Source organism: Oryctolagus cuniculus, chromosome 10, assembly GCF_051225735.1.
Source record: "Oryctolagus cuniculus isolate XC-2025 breed Fujian yellow rabbit chromosome 10, ASM5122573v1, whole genome shotgun sequence".
Classification (NCBI taxonomy): Eukaryota; Metazoa; Chordata; class Mammalia; order Lagomorpha; family Leporidae; genus Oryctolagus; species Oryctolagus cuniculus.
In genome coordinates, this window is record NC_142876.1 from 108,498,998 (window position 1) to 108,517,559 (window position 18,562).

Sequence of the window (18,562 nt, forward strand, 5' to 3'; positions counted from 1 at the left end):
TTGATCCAGTGGTCCCCTTTGTGCTGTTTTTGACTTTACCTCAGCAAGCGCATCCCAGCCGTGGCTCCCAGGTGGATGCGGGTGGATCGGTGCTGATGGGTTGGAATCTGCCCCTTGACTTTGAGCATGCAGTCCTCAAAGATTGCGGGGATATCTTGGGGGTTATTCCCGTAGCTGGAGATCCCAGAGCCTGAGGAGCAAAAAAGTCAGCATTTCTCAGCATTCCCAGGAACCAATGAGAGTGTTTTTTTTTTTTTTTTTTAAGATTTACTTATTTATTTGAAAGGCAGAGTTACAGAGAAAAGGAGAGGCAGAGATCTTTCATCTGCTGGTGCACTCCTTATATTGCTGCAATGGCTGGGGCTGGGCCAGGCTGAAACCAGGAGCTCCTTCCAGGTTTCCCACATGGGTGCAGGGGCCCAAGGACTCAGGCTGTTCTCCATTGCTTTCCCAGGCATATTAGCAGGGGACTGGATTGGGAGTGGAGCAGCCAGGACTCATTTTAAATCAGTACCCATATGGGATGCTGGCGCTGCAGGGGGAGGTTTAACCCACTGCAGCAAACTGCTGGGCCCTCAACAATAGTTTTTAAATTAAAAAAAAAAAAAAAAGTCAGCTTTGGCAATGATTGGGTTTGGGAAGGGAACTGAAAGCAGGTAGAGACACCGGCGCTGTGCTGCAGCGGGTTAACGCCCTGGCCTGAAGTGCCGGTATCCCATACGGGCGCTGGTTCTAGTCCTGGCTGCTACTCTTCCGATCCAGCCCTCTGCTGTGGCCTGGGAAAGCAATAGAATACGGCCCAAGTCCTTGGGTCCCTGCACCCACGTGGGAGACCCAGAAGAAGCTACTGGCTCCTGGCTCCGGATCGACGCAGCTCCAGCTGTTGTGGCCATCTGGGGAGAGAACCAGCAGATGGAAGACCTCTCTCTATCTCTACCTCTCTCTGTAACTCTGTCTTTCAAATACATAAAATAAATAAATAAATAAAAAGAAAGCAGGTAGATGGGCTAAGTCCCACGTGGTTCCAAGGATCTGTCCACTTCCAACCTCTGGAAAGAATGAATTACAGAGGGGGAAGAGTGATCCACAGCTTCCTTTGAAGAATGTTCTCATCATGAAAATTTCAACTATAAACAGCAGTAGAGAGAAGAGCGTCGTGAACTCAGTGCAGCAATCTCCCAGCTTCAACAATGACTGACTCTTAGTAACTTCATCTGTCCTCACTCCCATTCTCTCCTCGCAAAGCAAATTGCAGAGGTCATCTCACTTCAATCCAGTTTTTCAGTATGTATCCCGAAGGCAAGGATTCTCTCAAAGAGGCATAACGAGAATTCCATTATTACACTAACAAAAAAGTAAAAGATAATCTTTAAAAAAAGATTTATTTATTTATTTATTTGAAAGTCAGAGTTACACAAAGAGAGAAAGAGAGGCAGAGAGAGAGAGGTCTTCCATCTGCTGTTTCACTCCCTAATTGGCCGCAATGGCCAGAGCAGCGTTGATCCAAAGCCAGGATCCAGGAGCTTCTTCGGGTCTCCCATGAGAGTGCAGGAGCCCAAGGCCTTGGGCCATCTTCCACTGCTTTTCCAGGCCATATCAGAGAGCTGGATCGGAAGTGGAGCAGCCAAGTCTCAAACTGACGCCCAGATGGGATGCCTGCACTGTAGGCAGTAGCTTTACCTGCTATACCACAGTGCCGGCCCCAAGATACTTTCTTAATATCATCAACTCTCCGTCATTGTTCACACTGCCTCCACATGCATTCTCATTCTCTTCCCCTCTCTCCTTTTTTCTTCCCTCCCTCTGTCTTTCTTAGATGAATTAGGATCCCAATCAATTCCATTCATTGCAGTCTTCACTTTCTTTTAATCTATTGGTTCTGCCACTCTGTCTTTTCCCTTGTAATTATTAAACAATTTCCTTGTCCTGCAGGGTTTCCAGTCAAGAATTTGCTGATTGTACGAGCACAGCTCAATAAACATCTTGCTTTGGTTCCCTGTATTTCCTGTAAGCCATTAACTGAATGTAGAGAATTGATCAGATTCATGTTTGAATATTTTCAGAAAGACAGAAGAGACTAGTGTGAACTTCCAATAGGAGGCATATAGTGTCGTCTCTCTTTTTGTGCTATAAACAGTCATTAATGATCATGGCTTAGATCTGTTATTCCATTGGATGGCATTTTAATTTTTTCTTCATTTATTACCTAAAATAATTTTATAATAGAAAAATCTTCACTATCATTAACTATGGTACAGTTTATACAGCAAAGATAGGATATGTGCTTAATTATTTATAAGCTTTAAAAATATAGCATCCCTCCTATTTAAACCACGAGGGATTTTGTTTGTTCTGGTTCCTTAGGGTCTTATGAACTTATAGATACTTGGCATGTTTGAGTTCTTGCAGTTATCCTTAGTGAAGATCCCACCTTGGGCTGGGAGGCCCTCTTCAGTGTGACCCATGAGTCCTTTTTATATAATCTCAGAAGGCTTTGAGAGATTCTTTGCTTTTGATGTGTTAAGATATATCAGATGTCCTTGATTGTATGTTTTCTGCCCCAGATCTGAAATCTGTCATTTCTCTGTGGAGCCCTGGTTTCTTTTATTGAGAAACAGTGCAATTTTGTACAATGGTACAAAATTTAGAACTTGGGTATTCATTGCAAGCTTTCTTCAGAGGATGGACTTAGGAAAAATTTCATCTCAGAGAACACACACCGTAAACTCTTTTTTTTTTTTTTTTTTTTGACAGGCAGAGTGGACAGTGAGAAAGAGAGACAGAGAGAAAGGTCTTTCTTTGCTGTTGGTTCACCCTCCAATGGCCACCGCGGCCAGCACGCTGCGGCCGGCGCACCCTGCTGATCTGAAGGCAGGAGCCAGGTACTTCTCCTGGTCTCCCATGGGGTGCAGGGCCCAAGTACTTGGGCCATCCTCCACTGCACTCCCGGGCCACAGCAGAGAGCTGGCCTGGGAGGGGGCAACCGGGACAGAATCCGGCGCCCCGACCGGGACTAGAACCCAGGGTGCTGGCGCCACAAGTGGACAATTAGCCTAGTGAGCCACGGCGCTGGCCCATAAACTCTTATTGATGCTTCCAATTCAAATTCAAGATGGCAGGTCTTTACTTAATGTCTCTGACCTTACACCTTCATCTTCTTATTCCTATGCTAACAGTCATGATTCCCATCCAGGAACTCCAATATAACCCACCTGCTCTATGTCACAATCCACACATGACAGTCTCCATGTAACAATGTCAGCACTGCCACCAGCTGTTTTTTTTTTAAAGGTCCATTTTATCCTTCAGGTATATTCCACTAGGCAACTACAATCATATTACCATGTTTAACCAGTAAGAGATTTTTTTTTCAGTATTGTTACATCAATAACTTGATATACATTTAGGCTGGTTTGTTTCGTTTTGCTCCTGAATGTTAGAGATTGGTTTCTTTAAATTTCATTTTGTTTTAAACTTATAAAAAATTATGTAGTTCCAAAATCAAATCTACAGAACTAGGTGTATTCAGATATCTAGTTTCTACTCATGTTTTCTCTCTGTACAGTTTCCTTTTTTTAAAAAAAGAATATCAATGTATATTTAATATAAGCTAAACTGAGAGGACTCCTTAAAGATATTGGGAAATGGAACTGAAAGATTAAATTTGTTTTGGTGGAAAATATTTAAATACATGCACATTTTTTTCATAATAAGTATTCTGAAAACTCTGCATACTCATATATATTTTGTATTACCCGTCTTTTAGGAGCTTATTTTATACACCTTTCTCCACTTTACCTTTTTGCATTTAACAGTATTTCCTAGTGACCCTTCCATAGCAGGATGAAACATCCCTCATTCCTTTTTATAGTTACATTGGATGCCACTGTGTGCATGTAACATAGCTTATTCTGTCAATCCAGGATCTGAGTTTAAATCAATCCAAGTTTAGGAGAGGAAAAGTGCGAGATCAACCAGGAAGCTGGGAGAAATAAGAATCCTCTGGAAACTTCCTTGGTGTGTTCAGAACTGATAGTCTTTGTCTCCTTCCACTGTCCTGTCTTAGCCATCCCACCCGTCTTCCATCTACTACAAACCATGAGAAAATCTGAGAAAGGTTTGTTTGGATGTATCCATTAAAATGCACAGATATGTGGACTTCATCCCCAGTTCCAGAGAAGTGTTAGAGAAAGATGGGTTTTCCCAATCTTGGCCAAGGACAGAGCCTCCCATCCTGGGGGAACAGCCTCCCACCAGACAAACGACAGCAAAACAAGTCATGGTCTTGATGGACACCACAGCACGGTCCCAGAAGCTCAGAATGGAAGGAGTTGCTAACAACAAAAACAACACACACATACACACACACACATGCACACACACGCACGCACACGCACAGGTAAATTCATCAGCATATTACCCATGGCTGTTTTTGTGCTAGAGAGACAGCTGAGAAGTCATGACAGACATATGGCCCAGAAGTCTAAAACAGTATTTACCATCCAGCTCTTTACAGAAAACTTTGCTGTCCTCTGACTTAGATGACTGATAGGCATCTTCACCTTAATGTGACCAAAGTCACATTCCTTAATCCCTGCCCTGCCCTTAACCTGCTCCACTCCCAGTGTCTCCCAATCTCAGTAAACGATACCAAGAGGCACACATGGTCAAAACTGATGTTCACACACCATCAATCTGGATGCTTTACATCAAATCCATCATAACGTCTTCTTGGCTCTACTTTCAAAATCTAGGCACTTCCAACTCCTTCCCAATAACCATCCTAGCTCAGTGTTCTCAGCCTTGGCACTAATGACACATCAAGTGGTAAATTCTTTGTGGCGAGGTTGTTCTGAGCATTGCACAGCACTTACTTTTTGTCTGTCTCCTTCACTGGAATGTAAATTCCAGAAACCCACTGCAGAGAGTTTTGCATATTTTCTTTATTTCTGAGTTCCCAGTGCCAAGAAAATTTCTTGGCAAACAGCAGCCACCCAACAAACATTTATTAAATGAACGAGTGAACCAATCAATCAGTGAGATTTTCAAACTGACACCTATCTGTTGAAATGGATCACATACTCCAGTACATGGGGTAAGCAAAATATGGTCTGCTAGAGCAGGTTTCTGGGTGGGGGCTGTTTAGGAGTAAGATGGAGTAGGGAAACCCTGGGGTGTGGAACCCAAGGCCTGTTTGCCTCAGGTTTCTTAGTCCTCTTTGACATAAAAGAGAGGCTCAAGGCTTGAGGGATTATGGGGATTTACAACCCCATGGAAACAGAATTGTGATTGCTGTTTCAATACACAGAGAACTGAACCGATGGCATAGAACTTAACCCGAGGAGGGGCAGGAGCCAAAGTTGCATGCCTCAGCTTGAATTTTGGCCAACTGCTGGCAAAGGCTACTTTTTAACAGTATGGTACCTGGTTCCTGAAGCAACCCTCTGAGGCATTTCGGTGGTGGAGATAGTTAAGTTTAGAATTGTAAACCACTGGACTGTCCTGAACATCGCTTTTAGGAGAAGACGGAAGCAGGCTGCAAGAGAGATGAGTGGCATTGATGGGAACCAGGCTCAGCCAGGGAACAGCTTTACCAGAAGCAGCCAAAGCTCCAGAAACCAGCATGGGGATCATCAAAAAGACAGTACCCAATGAACTCTGGAAAAGAGGAGCAACAAAATACGGGATCCCACCAGGGCCCCAAGAGAAAGAAAGTTCTAAGGGCCTAGACATCTGGGAATCACTACTGGATGAGCAAACATCTACCACTCCCCTCACATTGGCCAAGACAGGGAGGTCCTGGGAAATCTGCAGCTTAGAAACCAGAAACTGAAATTATCCTTGAAAAAAGCCACATGTCCTTGAAGGGATGACACTTGCCAGCCTTCAAGTCTGTAATTTAAGCTGTAGTTGTGGCCTTCTGGTCGTTCAGAGTATACATGGATGTCTGAGGCCACTGTGATCACAGGAGGGAAAATCCATTTATGGATGCGTTGTGGGCTTCATGACCTTGCCCCTTCTGTCAGTCAAATGTGGCATCCAGGGGCTGCCCTACAGCCTCTTGCCCTGAGAGGCAGCCTGGAATCCTCCCCACGTAAGCCTGACCTCTGCCTATAGTCACAGAGAGATCGGGGCTCACTGTGGCATAGACAGTTAAACTGCTACCTGCAGCACTGGCATTCCATATGGCCCCTGGTTCGAGCTCTGGCTGCTCTACTTCCCATCCAGATCCCTGCTAATGCTCCTGGGAAAAGCACCCGAAGATTGAGATCTTGCAACTATGGGACAGAGTAACTGTTGGCCAAACGGTTCATGAGGCACTCTGGAATGTGGTGCTCGTGAATAGTAACAGCTAACACTTACTGTATGCCAGGCATCTGCTACCAGATTTACACACATTATGCTATCCAGTCTTCAAATCCTATGGGGTAAGTTTTGCTATTATCACTTTTCTTATTTTAGAGATGAGGAAATCAAGGCTGAGAGAAGTTAGATAACTTCCCAGAGCGCACACAACGGGGATGAGAAGGCTCAATCACTACCTTACCTCACCCTCCCATTTTCTTGAAGAAGGTGACCTCCTTTTTCCAAAGAGCGCCCTGATGTCCTCTTTCATGCTTGGAGGTCAAGAAATGGCTCAGAGACTGGCTGAACAGACATGGACTTGCTAGCTGAGGTCAGAGCAAGCCTACTGCTGCCTGTGTCTTGTGGATAACAGGGCAAGTAACAGAAAGCATCCAACTCTGCAGTTGTGGTGAAACTAAAGATGCGCCATGCGGATGCCTCTTACAGTAAAGACTAACTGTCTCAGCGGGCAGCCCCTTCAGGATTGCCACAGCTGCAGAGACCTGCACTGCTCAGGATCTTGATCCCCTCAGGATGGCAGACAGCCAGTGCCATTGGCAATAGGCATCACAGCTCAGCTATTTCAGGCCGTTTCAGCAATGCAGGATAACTCCCGGCAGCTAGAGCTTCATCAGACTTGCACCGAAATTTGACTTTGTCTGTCCTGTCCTTTTTCTGCCTCTTCCTACCACAGGAATGAATCTCTGATAATTCCCCAGCATCTCAGGCTGTCTCCATACTGGCTTCTAGAAACCCTAACTTGCAACACCTGGGCGTCAGGGTGAGCGAGCTCCTGGCTGCCCTCCTGCAAGGGCCGATGATCAGAACTCACCCTGGTTATCCAGAGAAGACTTCCGGCCTCCCTGTGGAAAAAGGAAGACCCTGCTTCCCAGCTTCTCAATGCCAGGCCCTTCAAGAAATCACATTTGGGCCGCTCACGGAGGGAGGTGAAGGAGACTGCTGGGGGCTTGGAGGACGAGTCCAAAGTCTCTACCTGCTGTCCTGTGGGCTGAAGGTTTACCTGTGACCCATTTGGGATACACTGGTTGGGAAGCTCCAGGACAACTCAAAGATCCTAATGCTCCAAAGAGGTGGAGTAGCTTTCAAAAAAGTGCACATAGAAACATACTCACCAACCAGTATGATTATGCAGGCTAAAGATTTGATTGCAAAAGGATTATAAAACCTCTGCTAGAAGAATATCTTTATGACCTCAGGAAAGGGAAGGATTGATTTTGTAAATAAAATACACAAATGGGCAAGTCACAGAGAAGATTGATACTTGCACCTACATAAACATTAAGACTTTCCATCCAACAAAAGACACTGTGAAGGAACTAAAGAGACAAACTACAAATGGTGAGAAGATATTAGAAACAATCTAATATAATATTAACAAAGCATTCATATTCAGGACATATATAAAGAATATCCATCAATCAGTAAGAAAAAGCAATTCAGTAGAAAAATAAATAAAATACTTGAACAAGCGTTTCACAGAAAACAGAAACAGTCATAATGGATGGAAAGACACCTAACCTTATTAGTAAGCAGAAAACATGCATATGTCCATCAACAGGGAAAAATGAATGAGCTACGGGTACTCACACCAACATAGATGAATCTTAAAAACTCAATGTTAGTGAACAATGAAAATGCAGAAAAATATATGTTCAATTTCATTTACATAAATACATGTCTGGGTGTGGGCATTGTGGCATAGTGGGCTAAGATACCCTCATTCCATATTGGAATGCCTGGGTCAAGTCCTCGCTACTTTACCCTTCTGATCCAGCTTCCAAGTAATGTGCCTTGGAGGTAATGGAAGATAATCCAAGTACCTGGAGAGCTGGATGGAGTTCCTGGGTCCTGGCTTCAACCTGGCCCAGCCCTGACCATTGCAGCCACTGGCGGAGTGAACCAGCAGATGGAAGATTTTTTTTCTCTCTCTTTCCCCCGTCCCCCCATCCCCCACTTTCTCTGTCACTCTGCCTATTCAAATAAGTAAATCTTTAGAAAAAAAAAAGTTGCACAAAGGGTCATTAAAAATGTTGGTAACTAGGGCAGGCCTTTGGCCTGGCAGTTAAGACACTGCTTGGGATGACCACGTCTTATATCAAAATGCCTGGGCTTAAGTCTCAGCTCTGCTCCCAACTCCAGCTTCCTGCCAATGCACACTCTGGCTTAAGTGGTTGGGTCCCTTGCAACCCAGATCAAATTCCCAACTTCTGGCTTTGGCCCCAGGTAGGGGCACCTGTGGGCATTTGAGGAGTGAATCAGTGGATCTAAGTTCTAAGTCCTTGCTCCCTTCCTTTCTTTCTCTCTCTTCCTCTCCCTCTGTCCTTTCTCTCTCCTTCTCTCTTTTCTCTCTACCACAATTAAAAAAGAAAACTGAAAGAAGTTGAGGAAGGAGGGAAGGATGGAGGAAAGGAGGGGAGAAGGAAAGATGACAAGATTCTGTTCCAAGATTGGCAGTCCATGGACCAAATCAGCCTATGAGGTAAGAGGGTTTTTACATTTTTTAATGATAGGGAAAAAAATTAAAAGAATAGTATTTTGTGACATTTGAGAAATGTAAGAAATTCAACATTTCCATGTCCATAAATAAAGTTTTACTGGAATAGGGTCGTTCTCATGTGTTTATTAGGTCTCCACCCCCTCCCCACACCGTACCCTGCTCCCAACACACACAGCCATGGCTTTGTTCCCTTGGAAGACAGTTTTCCATGGGTCTCTCGTGTGTATGCATGTCTTAAGAGCAGAGGTGCTGACTGCCATGTGGTGGACCTTCTTCTCAAGGGTGTTTGCACAGCAAGCAGCCACGGAAGACAAAGTGTTTCCCCCAGAACAACAGGCGGGCATGCTCACTGCTCATTACAAATGTTTCAGGTTCCCTAAACTCAGAGCTCTTCTCCTGTAACACAGCCCACGGCAGGCATGTCCTGTCGGGCCCTCTTCACATGATCCTGGAAAACTGGGAGTCAGAGAAGCAGCACAAGGAAATGTGGAGACTCTGACCACTGCTGTTGCTATGAGAACAAACTGTCTTTCATTTCTGGCTTGACCCAGAATTATCCCATTTCTCACCAGCAGCCCTTGGAAGGACTTCAGGATAAAAATCACAGCTATTGACATGCCCTGCTTTGTCTACAGATGTGAAAGTGGGCTGAGAGAAGGGAAGTGACTGGGCCAGGGCTCCTTCACTGATGAGAAGCTGCACTAGCTCAGGGCTCCTCTTTCCCTGACTCCTGCCTCTGGGCACCTCCTCAGGACCTCTCGTGGTCTCCCAAAGACTTGGGACCTTGTCTCAGTTCCCTCTGAGCTGCGACAGTCGGGTCCTTACCTTTCACTTTGCATTTGAAGGTCTCACTGACCACTCCGGTGTCGTTCTCCTTCTCTGCTGGCCACTGATAGACGTAGACGGTGGTTCTGGAAGACCCAGCGTCCAGCACGATTCCATACTGAATGAAAAGGGAAGGGAGGGTCAGAAACACGCTGAACCTCTCTGAGGACTCCCTTCCCTGTGTGCCACTGAGAACCCTGCAGGCTTTTACTCACACTGTTTGGCTTATGTGGAGGTGAGGGGAAGTGGGTGAGGTAAGGTTGGTCCAGGCCATGGTTCTTGGTCTTGGGCATGCATCAGAATCCCCTGGAGACCTGTACAACTCCCAATGCCAAGGCTCACCCCAGACCAATTGAACCAGACCTTTGAGAGGGGACCAGGCATCAACAGCTGTTCCATCTCCCCAGATGATTCCCATATGCAGCCAAGGTTGAGAGTCATTCCCCAAGGATCTTTCATAGAAAAATTCTCCCTCATCCAGAGCCCTGAGGGGAGGGACAGAAGCCAACGGGGTCTCAGAAAGGAAATGAATGGTGAGTCGTCTGCATGCCCTTCGTTCTCCCAACTTGCAGGGGTATGAGCCTGGAAATAATCAACCACGAGGAAACCCTAGGAGGAAACTGCAGGAAGTTCTCACAAGGGAGAGATGTGTTAATTCCTGCATCAGCCCTTCAAACTGAAGTATTCAGAATTGAGGAGGAAAAACTAAAACGTAAGTTAATATTGACATGTTGTTCCCACTTTTGCAATATGAGAGTACTTCAAAGAGTTCATGGAAAAACAAAGAAAATAAATATTTTGGTGTAAAAATTTTTTTGAAAATCATGCATACATAGTTTTTTCATAATATGCTCCATGAACATGGTAAAGATCCCATTTTTTGTATGAATTTCATTTTTCTGCCTCAAAACAAACTTACCTTTTACTTCTATTTCCTATGAACTTTTTGCAGTCCCCTCATGTGTGTGTGTGTGTGTGTGTGTATGAACACCTGGACAAACAGGTGCTACTGGGCAGGGCTGGGAATCCTGGACTATCTCACACAGTTTGAGACAGGTACCAGGGAGCTTCCTTTAAAGGTTTGGCTCAGTCCAGGCTCTGAACCAAACCTGGCCTGGAAGGGACATGTGTGAGCAGCTTACGGAGTTTGGTGTCAGCATTGCTGACCCTGCTCTGGGATCTGGCTGGGCCTAGAGTCATCCCAGAGCATGGAGAGACTTCCAGAGTGGTAGCCATTCCCCCTATCGCACTGTCTCAGAGTCAGCCTCCCCTGACCTGTGGAAGGACATGAAACTGGGTCTGGCCCCAGGCTGACTCGAATGGAGTCTCAGTCACACGATGCTGGGTAAGGTAGTACCTCTCTGGGTGCCCTCATCTTTAGAAAACACTTTCAGAAGTCAGCAGACCGTACCCCTGCTGCGTAGTGCTTCCCGATAAACACAGCTAGGATCACATATACAGAAAAGCCAGTTAAACAAGACAGAAAAAATTACAAAGCAAGAAAAGTTGGAAAGAAAAGAGAGTAATGCCCCTCAAATCCAAGTATTGTTTTAACCCTTCAACGTATATCTTCTAATAGTCTTCTGTGGGTTTGGCTATATATACATATATGTACATACACGAGATGCATATTTTCAAATCAACATAGTTTCAAACTATACATACATTTGTTTTTGCTTTTACTTTTTGTTTTTTGAGAGGCAGAGAGACACAGAGAGCTCCCATCTATTGGTTCGCTCCTCAAATATGTGTGACATCTGGGACTAGGCAAGGCAAAACCAGGAGCCATTAAATTGAACCTGGGTCTCCCACATAAGTGGCAAGAACACAGTCCCTTAAGCCGTCATTACTACCTGCTAGGCTCTGCATTAACAGGAAGCTGGAGTCAGGGAGCTGCGGGCAGATAGTGAACCCAGGCACTCTGATATGGGAGGGGGCTTCTTAACTGCTAGGTTGATTGCCCACCCCGACAATGATCTTTTCTTAGCAGCATATTATGAACATCTCTCCCTGAAAATATAGACTCATATCACCACGTCCAACATATCCATCACTTCCACTGCGAGATGTACAATAATTTAACTAATTCCCTGATTCTAGACACTTAGGAAACTTCCAGCCTTCTGCTATTACAAATACTTGCTTCATTTGAAATGGTAATAAATGGAAAAAGAAAAAAAGAAAGAAAATATTGCTGTAGCTCTGGAATCACAGCTTCTCCATTATATTGAAATATAACATTCTACTGACATTGGTATTTGAGCTTGGACAGTCTCTTAACCTCAGCCTTTCAGTCTGATGAATGTTGAGCAGGATCCTGACATGACATCTCCCATGGTGAATAAGGGGAGCATTGTTCACAGTCTGTCCCAGGGATTCACAGTGAGAAGGAGTGCAGGTTAAAACTGAGGCAAGGGGCTGGCATTGTGGCATAGCAAGTAAAACACCACCTGAGACACTAGTTCCTGTCCCAGCTGCTCCACTGCCAATCCAGCTCCCTGCTAATGGCCCGGGAAAAGCAGTGGAAGATGATGGCCCCAGTGTTTGGGCCCTGCATTTGGGAGGCCCAAATGAAGCTCCTGGCTCCTGGTTTCAGCTGCTCCAGCCCTGTGCATTGCAGCCATCTGGGGAGTGAACCAGTAGACAGAGGATCTCTCTCCTCTGTCTCTCCCTCTTTCTTGATAACTCTGACTTGCAACATAAGTCTTTTTTTTTTTTTTTATCTGAAGGGAAAAGGGAACCAGGTACTCATGAGGTTGGGGCCTCCATAGCATCAGGCTGCCCTCTCTCCTCGCCTCTGCTGCAGACCTGATCACCCCCTCTCTCACTGGTCCTGTCACGCCTGGCACTGACTCACAAGTGCAGAGCAGACAGGGTATCTGCCTTTCCCTCACTTTTTAGTCCAACTTTCCATAAAGGATGTATGAAGGTAATCGCTTCTCAGCCTTTTGGCTAAGATCAAGTGTAGGATGTATGAAGGCTGGGGCAGCCAAGACCAAAAGGAAGGAAAGCTGTCCATCCTCATTTGTAACAACTGGGATCCAGCTCTCATTGCGGTCTGGACCAAAAAGAGACTTTGCTCCATGAGCCTGGGAAAATGGCTGGCTGCCCCTCCAGCACCTCCTGATGTGTCAACGGGGGCTAGCGCTGAGCCCAGCTCTACCACCAACACTGATCCGCCCCCATTATTCACTGAGATTTGGAAAATCGAAAAGAATTGGTCTTTAGTTTCCAAAGCTCAGCCACCCAGCTCAGTATAACTCAATGCGATTCTACTAGGGGAGGGAAGATGAGCACTGATTTCTTTCAGTTCAGCTAAACAGGTGATATTTGGATGAAAAATAATAAATAACCCTCTATCTAATGTATTGTCAGGAAAAAGAAAACCACATGGTTTGAATATGGGTCTTAAGACACACTCAGGGGTGAACTGAAAGTAAACAGTCTTTAGTACTGAAGTCCCTGGTCCAGTGCTTAGGACTGTGTGATATACTGAAGCGAAGCAAAGGTCATGGGGAGGGTATTTGGCTTGGCAGTTAAGATGGTCACATCCCACGTTGGAGTACCTGGATTTGATTTCTGGCTCTGGCTCCTGACTCCAGCTTCCTGCTAATGCAGACCTTGGGAGGCAGCAGCAATGGCTTAAGTAATTGAGTTTCTAATACCCATGTGGGAGATCTGGGTTGAGTTCCCAGTTCCTGGCTTCCACCCTGACCTAGCCTTGGCCATTATAGGCATGTGTGGGAGTGAACTTATGGACAGGTGCTCTCTATCTCTCTGCAAAACCTAATTAATTAATTAAAACAAATGCAGCTTTTTAAAACAAGGGTCATTAAGTCAGCTTTCTTAAATTTATTTACTAATATAACTATTACTATAACGAGGATAGTAGTAGTAATAAACATTGAGCACTTATGCTAGGTGCTACACAAAGTGACTTAATTAATGTTGTTGTCTTTTAAGGCAAGTGTAATCATCAGCCCCACTGAACACATAGGGAAACCAAGGCTCACATAGATAAGTCATTGCTCAACATCACAGAACTGGGATCCAGTGTGGGTCCAATGGACTCTCAAACCTTTTCTCATAGCTCCCACATTTTCACAGAGTTCCAAGGAAACCAAATCTAATGGGGCTTATGCAGTAAGAAGGTAGGTACCTGATATGGTATTGCAGACTTCCTTTAGACAGAACGTTCTTTGAAAGCACATCCTTGGTTAAGGGGTGTGCAGAAGTGGCTGGGATGAAAGGTGACCCAATTTCTTTAAACAACCTGGTGCCTTCTAGGAAGAGAGAAGCCAATAGTCCAATTCTTGCTCCTAACAGCAGACTGGGTCACGCCACAATGCACCAGAAATTCAGGCTGCTGAGCAAGACTCAGTGAGGGTGAGAGGGGAATGACTTCAACACAGCCTGACTCAGCAGCTGTGCTTTGGAGAATAATGACTGCATGTGGGAGGGTGAACTATAATGGCCTATACAATGGGGCACAACATGGAGAACTATTGTAGCCTGATCAGATCACAGCAGAAAAGTCTGTCCCTGAGATCTTGAGACTATGCAAGGCCTCGTCTTCAGCAGCGACACCATGTGGCTGCTAGAGGAAACAGCAATGAGATACTGTTCTCTGGACTGAGAATTCCAAGGTTCTTGGACCACTGTGATTGGGGGTGGGAAGGGTGAGACTCAGTAGCAAGATATTAGACCTGTTGATAGTGAAGCAGGTGGGGGCCCTAGAGAACAGTACAAACAATAGCACCGTCTTTTCTCTTGAAGCTCACAGTCAGACAGCAACCCAAGGCACTGGAGACATTTTTGACCCTTGAGTTCAGTTGTATTTTTTTTAATTTTTTTTTTTTTTTTAATTTTTTGACAGGCAAAGTGGACAGTGAGAGAGAGAGAGACAAAGAGAAAGGTCTTCCTTTGCCGTTGGTTCACCCTCCAATGGCTGCCACGGCTGGCGCGCTGCGGCCGGTGCACCGCACTGATCCAAAGGCAGGAGCCAGGTGCTTCTCCTGGTCTCCCATGCGGGTGCAGGGCCCAAGTACTTGGACCATCCTCCACTGCACTCCCTGGCCACAACAGAGAGCTGGCCTGGAAGAGTGGCAACCAGGACAGAATCCGGCGCCCCGACCAGGACTAGAACCCGGTGTGCCGGCGCCACAAGGCGGAGGATTAGCCTATGGAGCCGTGGCGCCGGCCCCCTTGAGTTCAGTTTTAATAGTTCTGCTCTTAAACTCATATAACCAAGGTCAGGCAAACCAAGGTTGGATATAATAGCCAGATAGCATGACCTTCCATGAGGGTCTTGTGTAGCCATAAGAGCACTCCAGTGGTACAGGTGGCAACTGTCGGCTGCACACAAGAGCAAAACAGAGCTCAGGGTATGAAATTGTAAACGTAGAAAAAAGTCCTCATACTCATTCAGCTTCACCCTTGCAATGCTCTTTCCACCCCCAGCACACAACACAAAACCACAGGAGAGCAGTCTCAGTGCCCTGAGAGAAGCTGAGTGTAGACAATGCCCTTCCATGGTTGTCATTCTGCTGCTGCCTCAGCTGGCCCAGGACATCAGTCTTTTCTCTTAGTGAATTCACTCAGTTAAGCAGATTGCGCTGTTGGAGCCAATCTTCCCTTGTGCAATGTCCAGTCCCTTGTAACTGTGGCCAGGCTATTAAAAAAGATTTTGGAAGAGACTGAAATCCCCTCTTTGAATTGTCTACTAAGTGGTGGGAGGTGTGTCTTGCAGTTCCTCCAGACCCTTGCTTATGACTGCGGTCTTGCGCTCTCTTTCCTTTCCTCCATAGCAGCTCTGCTATGTTCAATCTGTGTGACCTCAGGAAGCTGTCTGCACTTTCTGTTCCTCTGTCTTTCTCATCTGAATAATTACAGCATTTGCATGGGACAATCACTAAAAGTTCCCTGCCCACATCTCCTTAGATCTGACCACTGCAGTGTCCAGCCATCCACATCTACCTCCCACCTCGCTGGAGTCTCTCTAGTGGCCTTGAGCCTACCTGAGCATACAATATGCCAGAAATGGAAGAATGCGAACTTCCTCCAAGGAACAACCACTCAACCAATGACTGGCGGCAGTTGGTGCATAACTGCTACCTTGAATAGAACATATATGAAGCTCACCTCTCTAGGACCCTTGGTGTAGGACAACTCTGAGATGGACTCTGCACTGGCTCCCAGAGATCCCCAGCAGGACAGAGCCCCAGCTACCCATAGTGCTGACCCCCTTAGCTAGCTGCCTCACCTCCCATCTCACTTCCCTTTCCCCAACCCCGAGATGCTCTAAGCAAACCCACATGTTTGAGTAGAGGAACATAACCCAGCTAAGGCAGTGACACTGAATGCGTGTGATCCTCTCCTACAGAAGTGCTCTCCATAGTGCCCTGGAATCTACAGTCAAGCAACGCTCAACATCAGGGACACATTCTGAGAAAGGCATCATTAACCAATTTCATCCTTGGAAACATCGGAGTGTGCGCAGATAACCTACATCATGGAGCCTACTACACACCTAAGCTACGGTGTACCACAGCCTACTCGCCTTGGCTTCAAACCTGCACTGAATTCTGTAGGCAGTTGTGACACAATGGTGTTTGTGCATCTAAGCATATCTAATCACAGAAAAGGTAGTTAAAAGATGGGACAAAAGATGAAGCACAGTACACCTGGGTAGGACCCTAATCTTGAGTGGAGATTGCAGAACTGGAAGTTGCTCTGGCTGTCGGTGGGTGAGTGTGAGAGCCTAGGACCCCACTGTGCACTACGGTAGATTTTATAAATTTAACCTATACCAAGTTTCTAAGAGATATATTTCTTTCTTCAGGACAAAGTAATAGCTTACTGGGCCCCCTGCTGCCCACATGGGATACCTAGCTGGAGTTCCGGGCTTCTGACTTCGGCCTGGGCCAGTCTGAGCCATTTCAGCCATCTGGGGAGTAAACCAGCAGATGGAAGATCTATCTCCACCCTGCCCAAGGAACTCCGCCTTTCAAACAAATAAGTCTTTCTAAAATAATATTTTAACTTCATATGCTTTTATTTTTTTGAAACTCTCTTTTGTAATAATCACTAGCTGTAAACACAAACACATCTTGTAGCCACACAAAAATATTTTCTTTTTTATATCTTTGGTCTATCAACTTTTCTCTATTTAAGAATTTTTTGTGTCTGTGGGAGAGGCTGGCATTGTGGTGCAATGTGTTAAGTCCCTGCCTATGACACTGGCATCCCCTACCAGAGTACAGATTCGACTTACAGCTGCTCTGCTTCCAATCCAGCTCCCTGCTAATGTGCCTGGGAAAGCAGTGGACAATGGCTCAAGCACTTGGGCCCCTGTCACCCATGTAGGAGGTCCAGATGGAGTTACTGGATCCTGGCTTCAGCCTGGCTCAGCCTGACTCAGCCTGACTGTCGCAGCCAGTTGGAGAGTGAACCAGCAGATCTCTGTCTGTTGGTCTAACTGTCCATCTCTGTGTCATTCTGAATCTCAAATAATCAATACATCTTTACTTTTTAGACATTTTATGTTAAAAACAAAGACAGATACAGACGCCTAGGCTACCCAGGGTCTTCTTCCTCCACATGTGGTTCCACTGTAAGTTTCAGGGGCAGCCATCAACACATGGAGCTATGTCACAAAACCTCCTTCTGGACACCTCCTGAAAGACCTGCCTGAGGCTGTTTTACAGTTAACTATTTTTTTAATATATAGAAGGAATACACTCTAAAATATGTAACAATGAAAGACATAAACCTGCAGTCACTGGTCATCACAATCAACTATTGTGTCCTGAGTATAACTGTATATGTGCAGCTGGTGTTGTAGCATAGCAGGAAAAGCGACTGCCTGCAAAGCTGGCATCCCATATGGATGCCAGTTCAAGTCCCAGCTGCTCCACTTCCAATCCAGTTCCCTTCTGATATGGCTGGGAAAGCGGTGGAGGATGGTCCAACTGCTTGGGTCCCTGTACCCATGTGGAAGACCCAGAAGTAGCTCCTGGCTTCTGGCTTTGGCCTGGTCCAGCCCTGGCCATTGTGGCCATTTGGGGAGTGAACCAGAGGATGGAAGACATCTCTGTCTCTCCCTCCCTCACTTTTTAACTCTGCCTTTCAAATAAATAAAATCAATCTTTAAAAATTGCATACGTCATACTTTTAGATGACTGGCAATGCAGTAGGTTTGTTCACACCAGCATCACCCAAACATGTGAGCAACATGCTGTCTATGACATCGTGACGGTGATGGTGGCTTCACAAGGTGACAGCAATTTCTCAGCTCTGTGTGGTAGTCTATGGACTATGTCATGTAGGCTGTCTGTTGTTGATGGAGATGCTCCTACATGGTACAGAGCTGTGCTTTTCTCCACTCAGTTTACTCTTCTACTCTGGTCTGATTCCTCCACATCTCTCCAGTATGAGCACGTCCCATCTCCCTCACCTCCCAGAACAAATGGAAGCCATAGCTGGCATCTCCTTAACAAGCCGGTCCCTAATATTTGTAGGGCCCCGAGGTCACATTTTATAAATGGAGGATTCTGTTCTTTATTTTATTTATTTATTTATTTTTTTGACAGGCAGAGTGGACTGTGAGAGAGAGAGACAGAGAGAAAGGTCTTCCTTTTTCCATTGCTTCATCCCCCAGTGGCCTCTGTGGCCACCGCGCTGCTGCCGGTACACCACGCTGATCCTAAGCCAGGAGCCAGGTGCTTCTCCTGGTCTCCCATGCAGGTACAGGGTCCAAGGACTTGGGCCATCCTCCACTGCACTCCTGGGCCACAGCAGAGAGCTGGCCTGGAAGAGGAGCAACTGGGACAGAATCTGGTGCCCTGAATGGGACTAGAATCTGGTGTGCTGTTG

The 18,562-nt window shown here is 45.8% G+C and overlaps 1 protein-coding gene and 1 long non-coding RNA gene across 6 annotated transcripts in view; one reads left to right on the forward strand and one right to left on the reverse strand.

Moving 5' to 3' along the window:
* Positions 1-18,562, forward strand: part of LOC108177085 (uncharacterized) — a 56,728-nt gene that overhangs the window by 35,406 nt on the left and 2,760 nt on the right. For 2 of the 4 annotated variants that reach the window (XR_016214945.1, XR_016214953.1), the window contains one exon: positions 10,261-10,400. This is a non-coding gene — a long non-coding RNA (uncharacterized LOC108177085). Of the gene's footprint in view, positions 1-7,039; positions 8,967-10,260; positions 10,401-18,562 lie in introns of those variants that run through there. The other 2 variants (XR_016214948.1, XR_016214951.1) reach the window with 2 other exon arrangements.
* ENTPD3 (ectonucleoside triphosphate diphosphohydrolase 3) overlaps positions 1-18,562 on the reverse strand; it is a 40,798-nt gene that overhangs the window by 15,742 nt on the left and 6,494 nt on the right. For both annotated transcript variants that reach the window (XM_008260264.5, XM_070050997.2), the window contains exons 4-5: positions 9,689-9,806; positions 40-190 (exon numbers count right to left, since the gene is read on the reverse strand). In XM_008260264.5, coding sequence (XP_008258486.2) covers positions 40-190; positions 9,689-9,806 — 269 coding nt within the window. The remainder of the gene's footprint in view (positions 1-39; positions 191-9,688; positions 9,807-18,562) is intronic.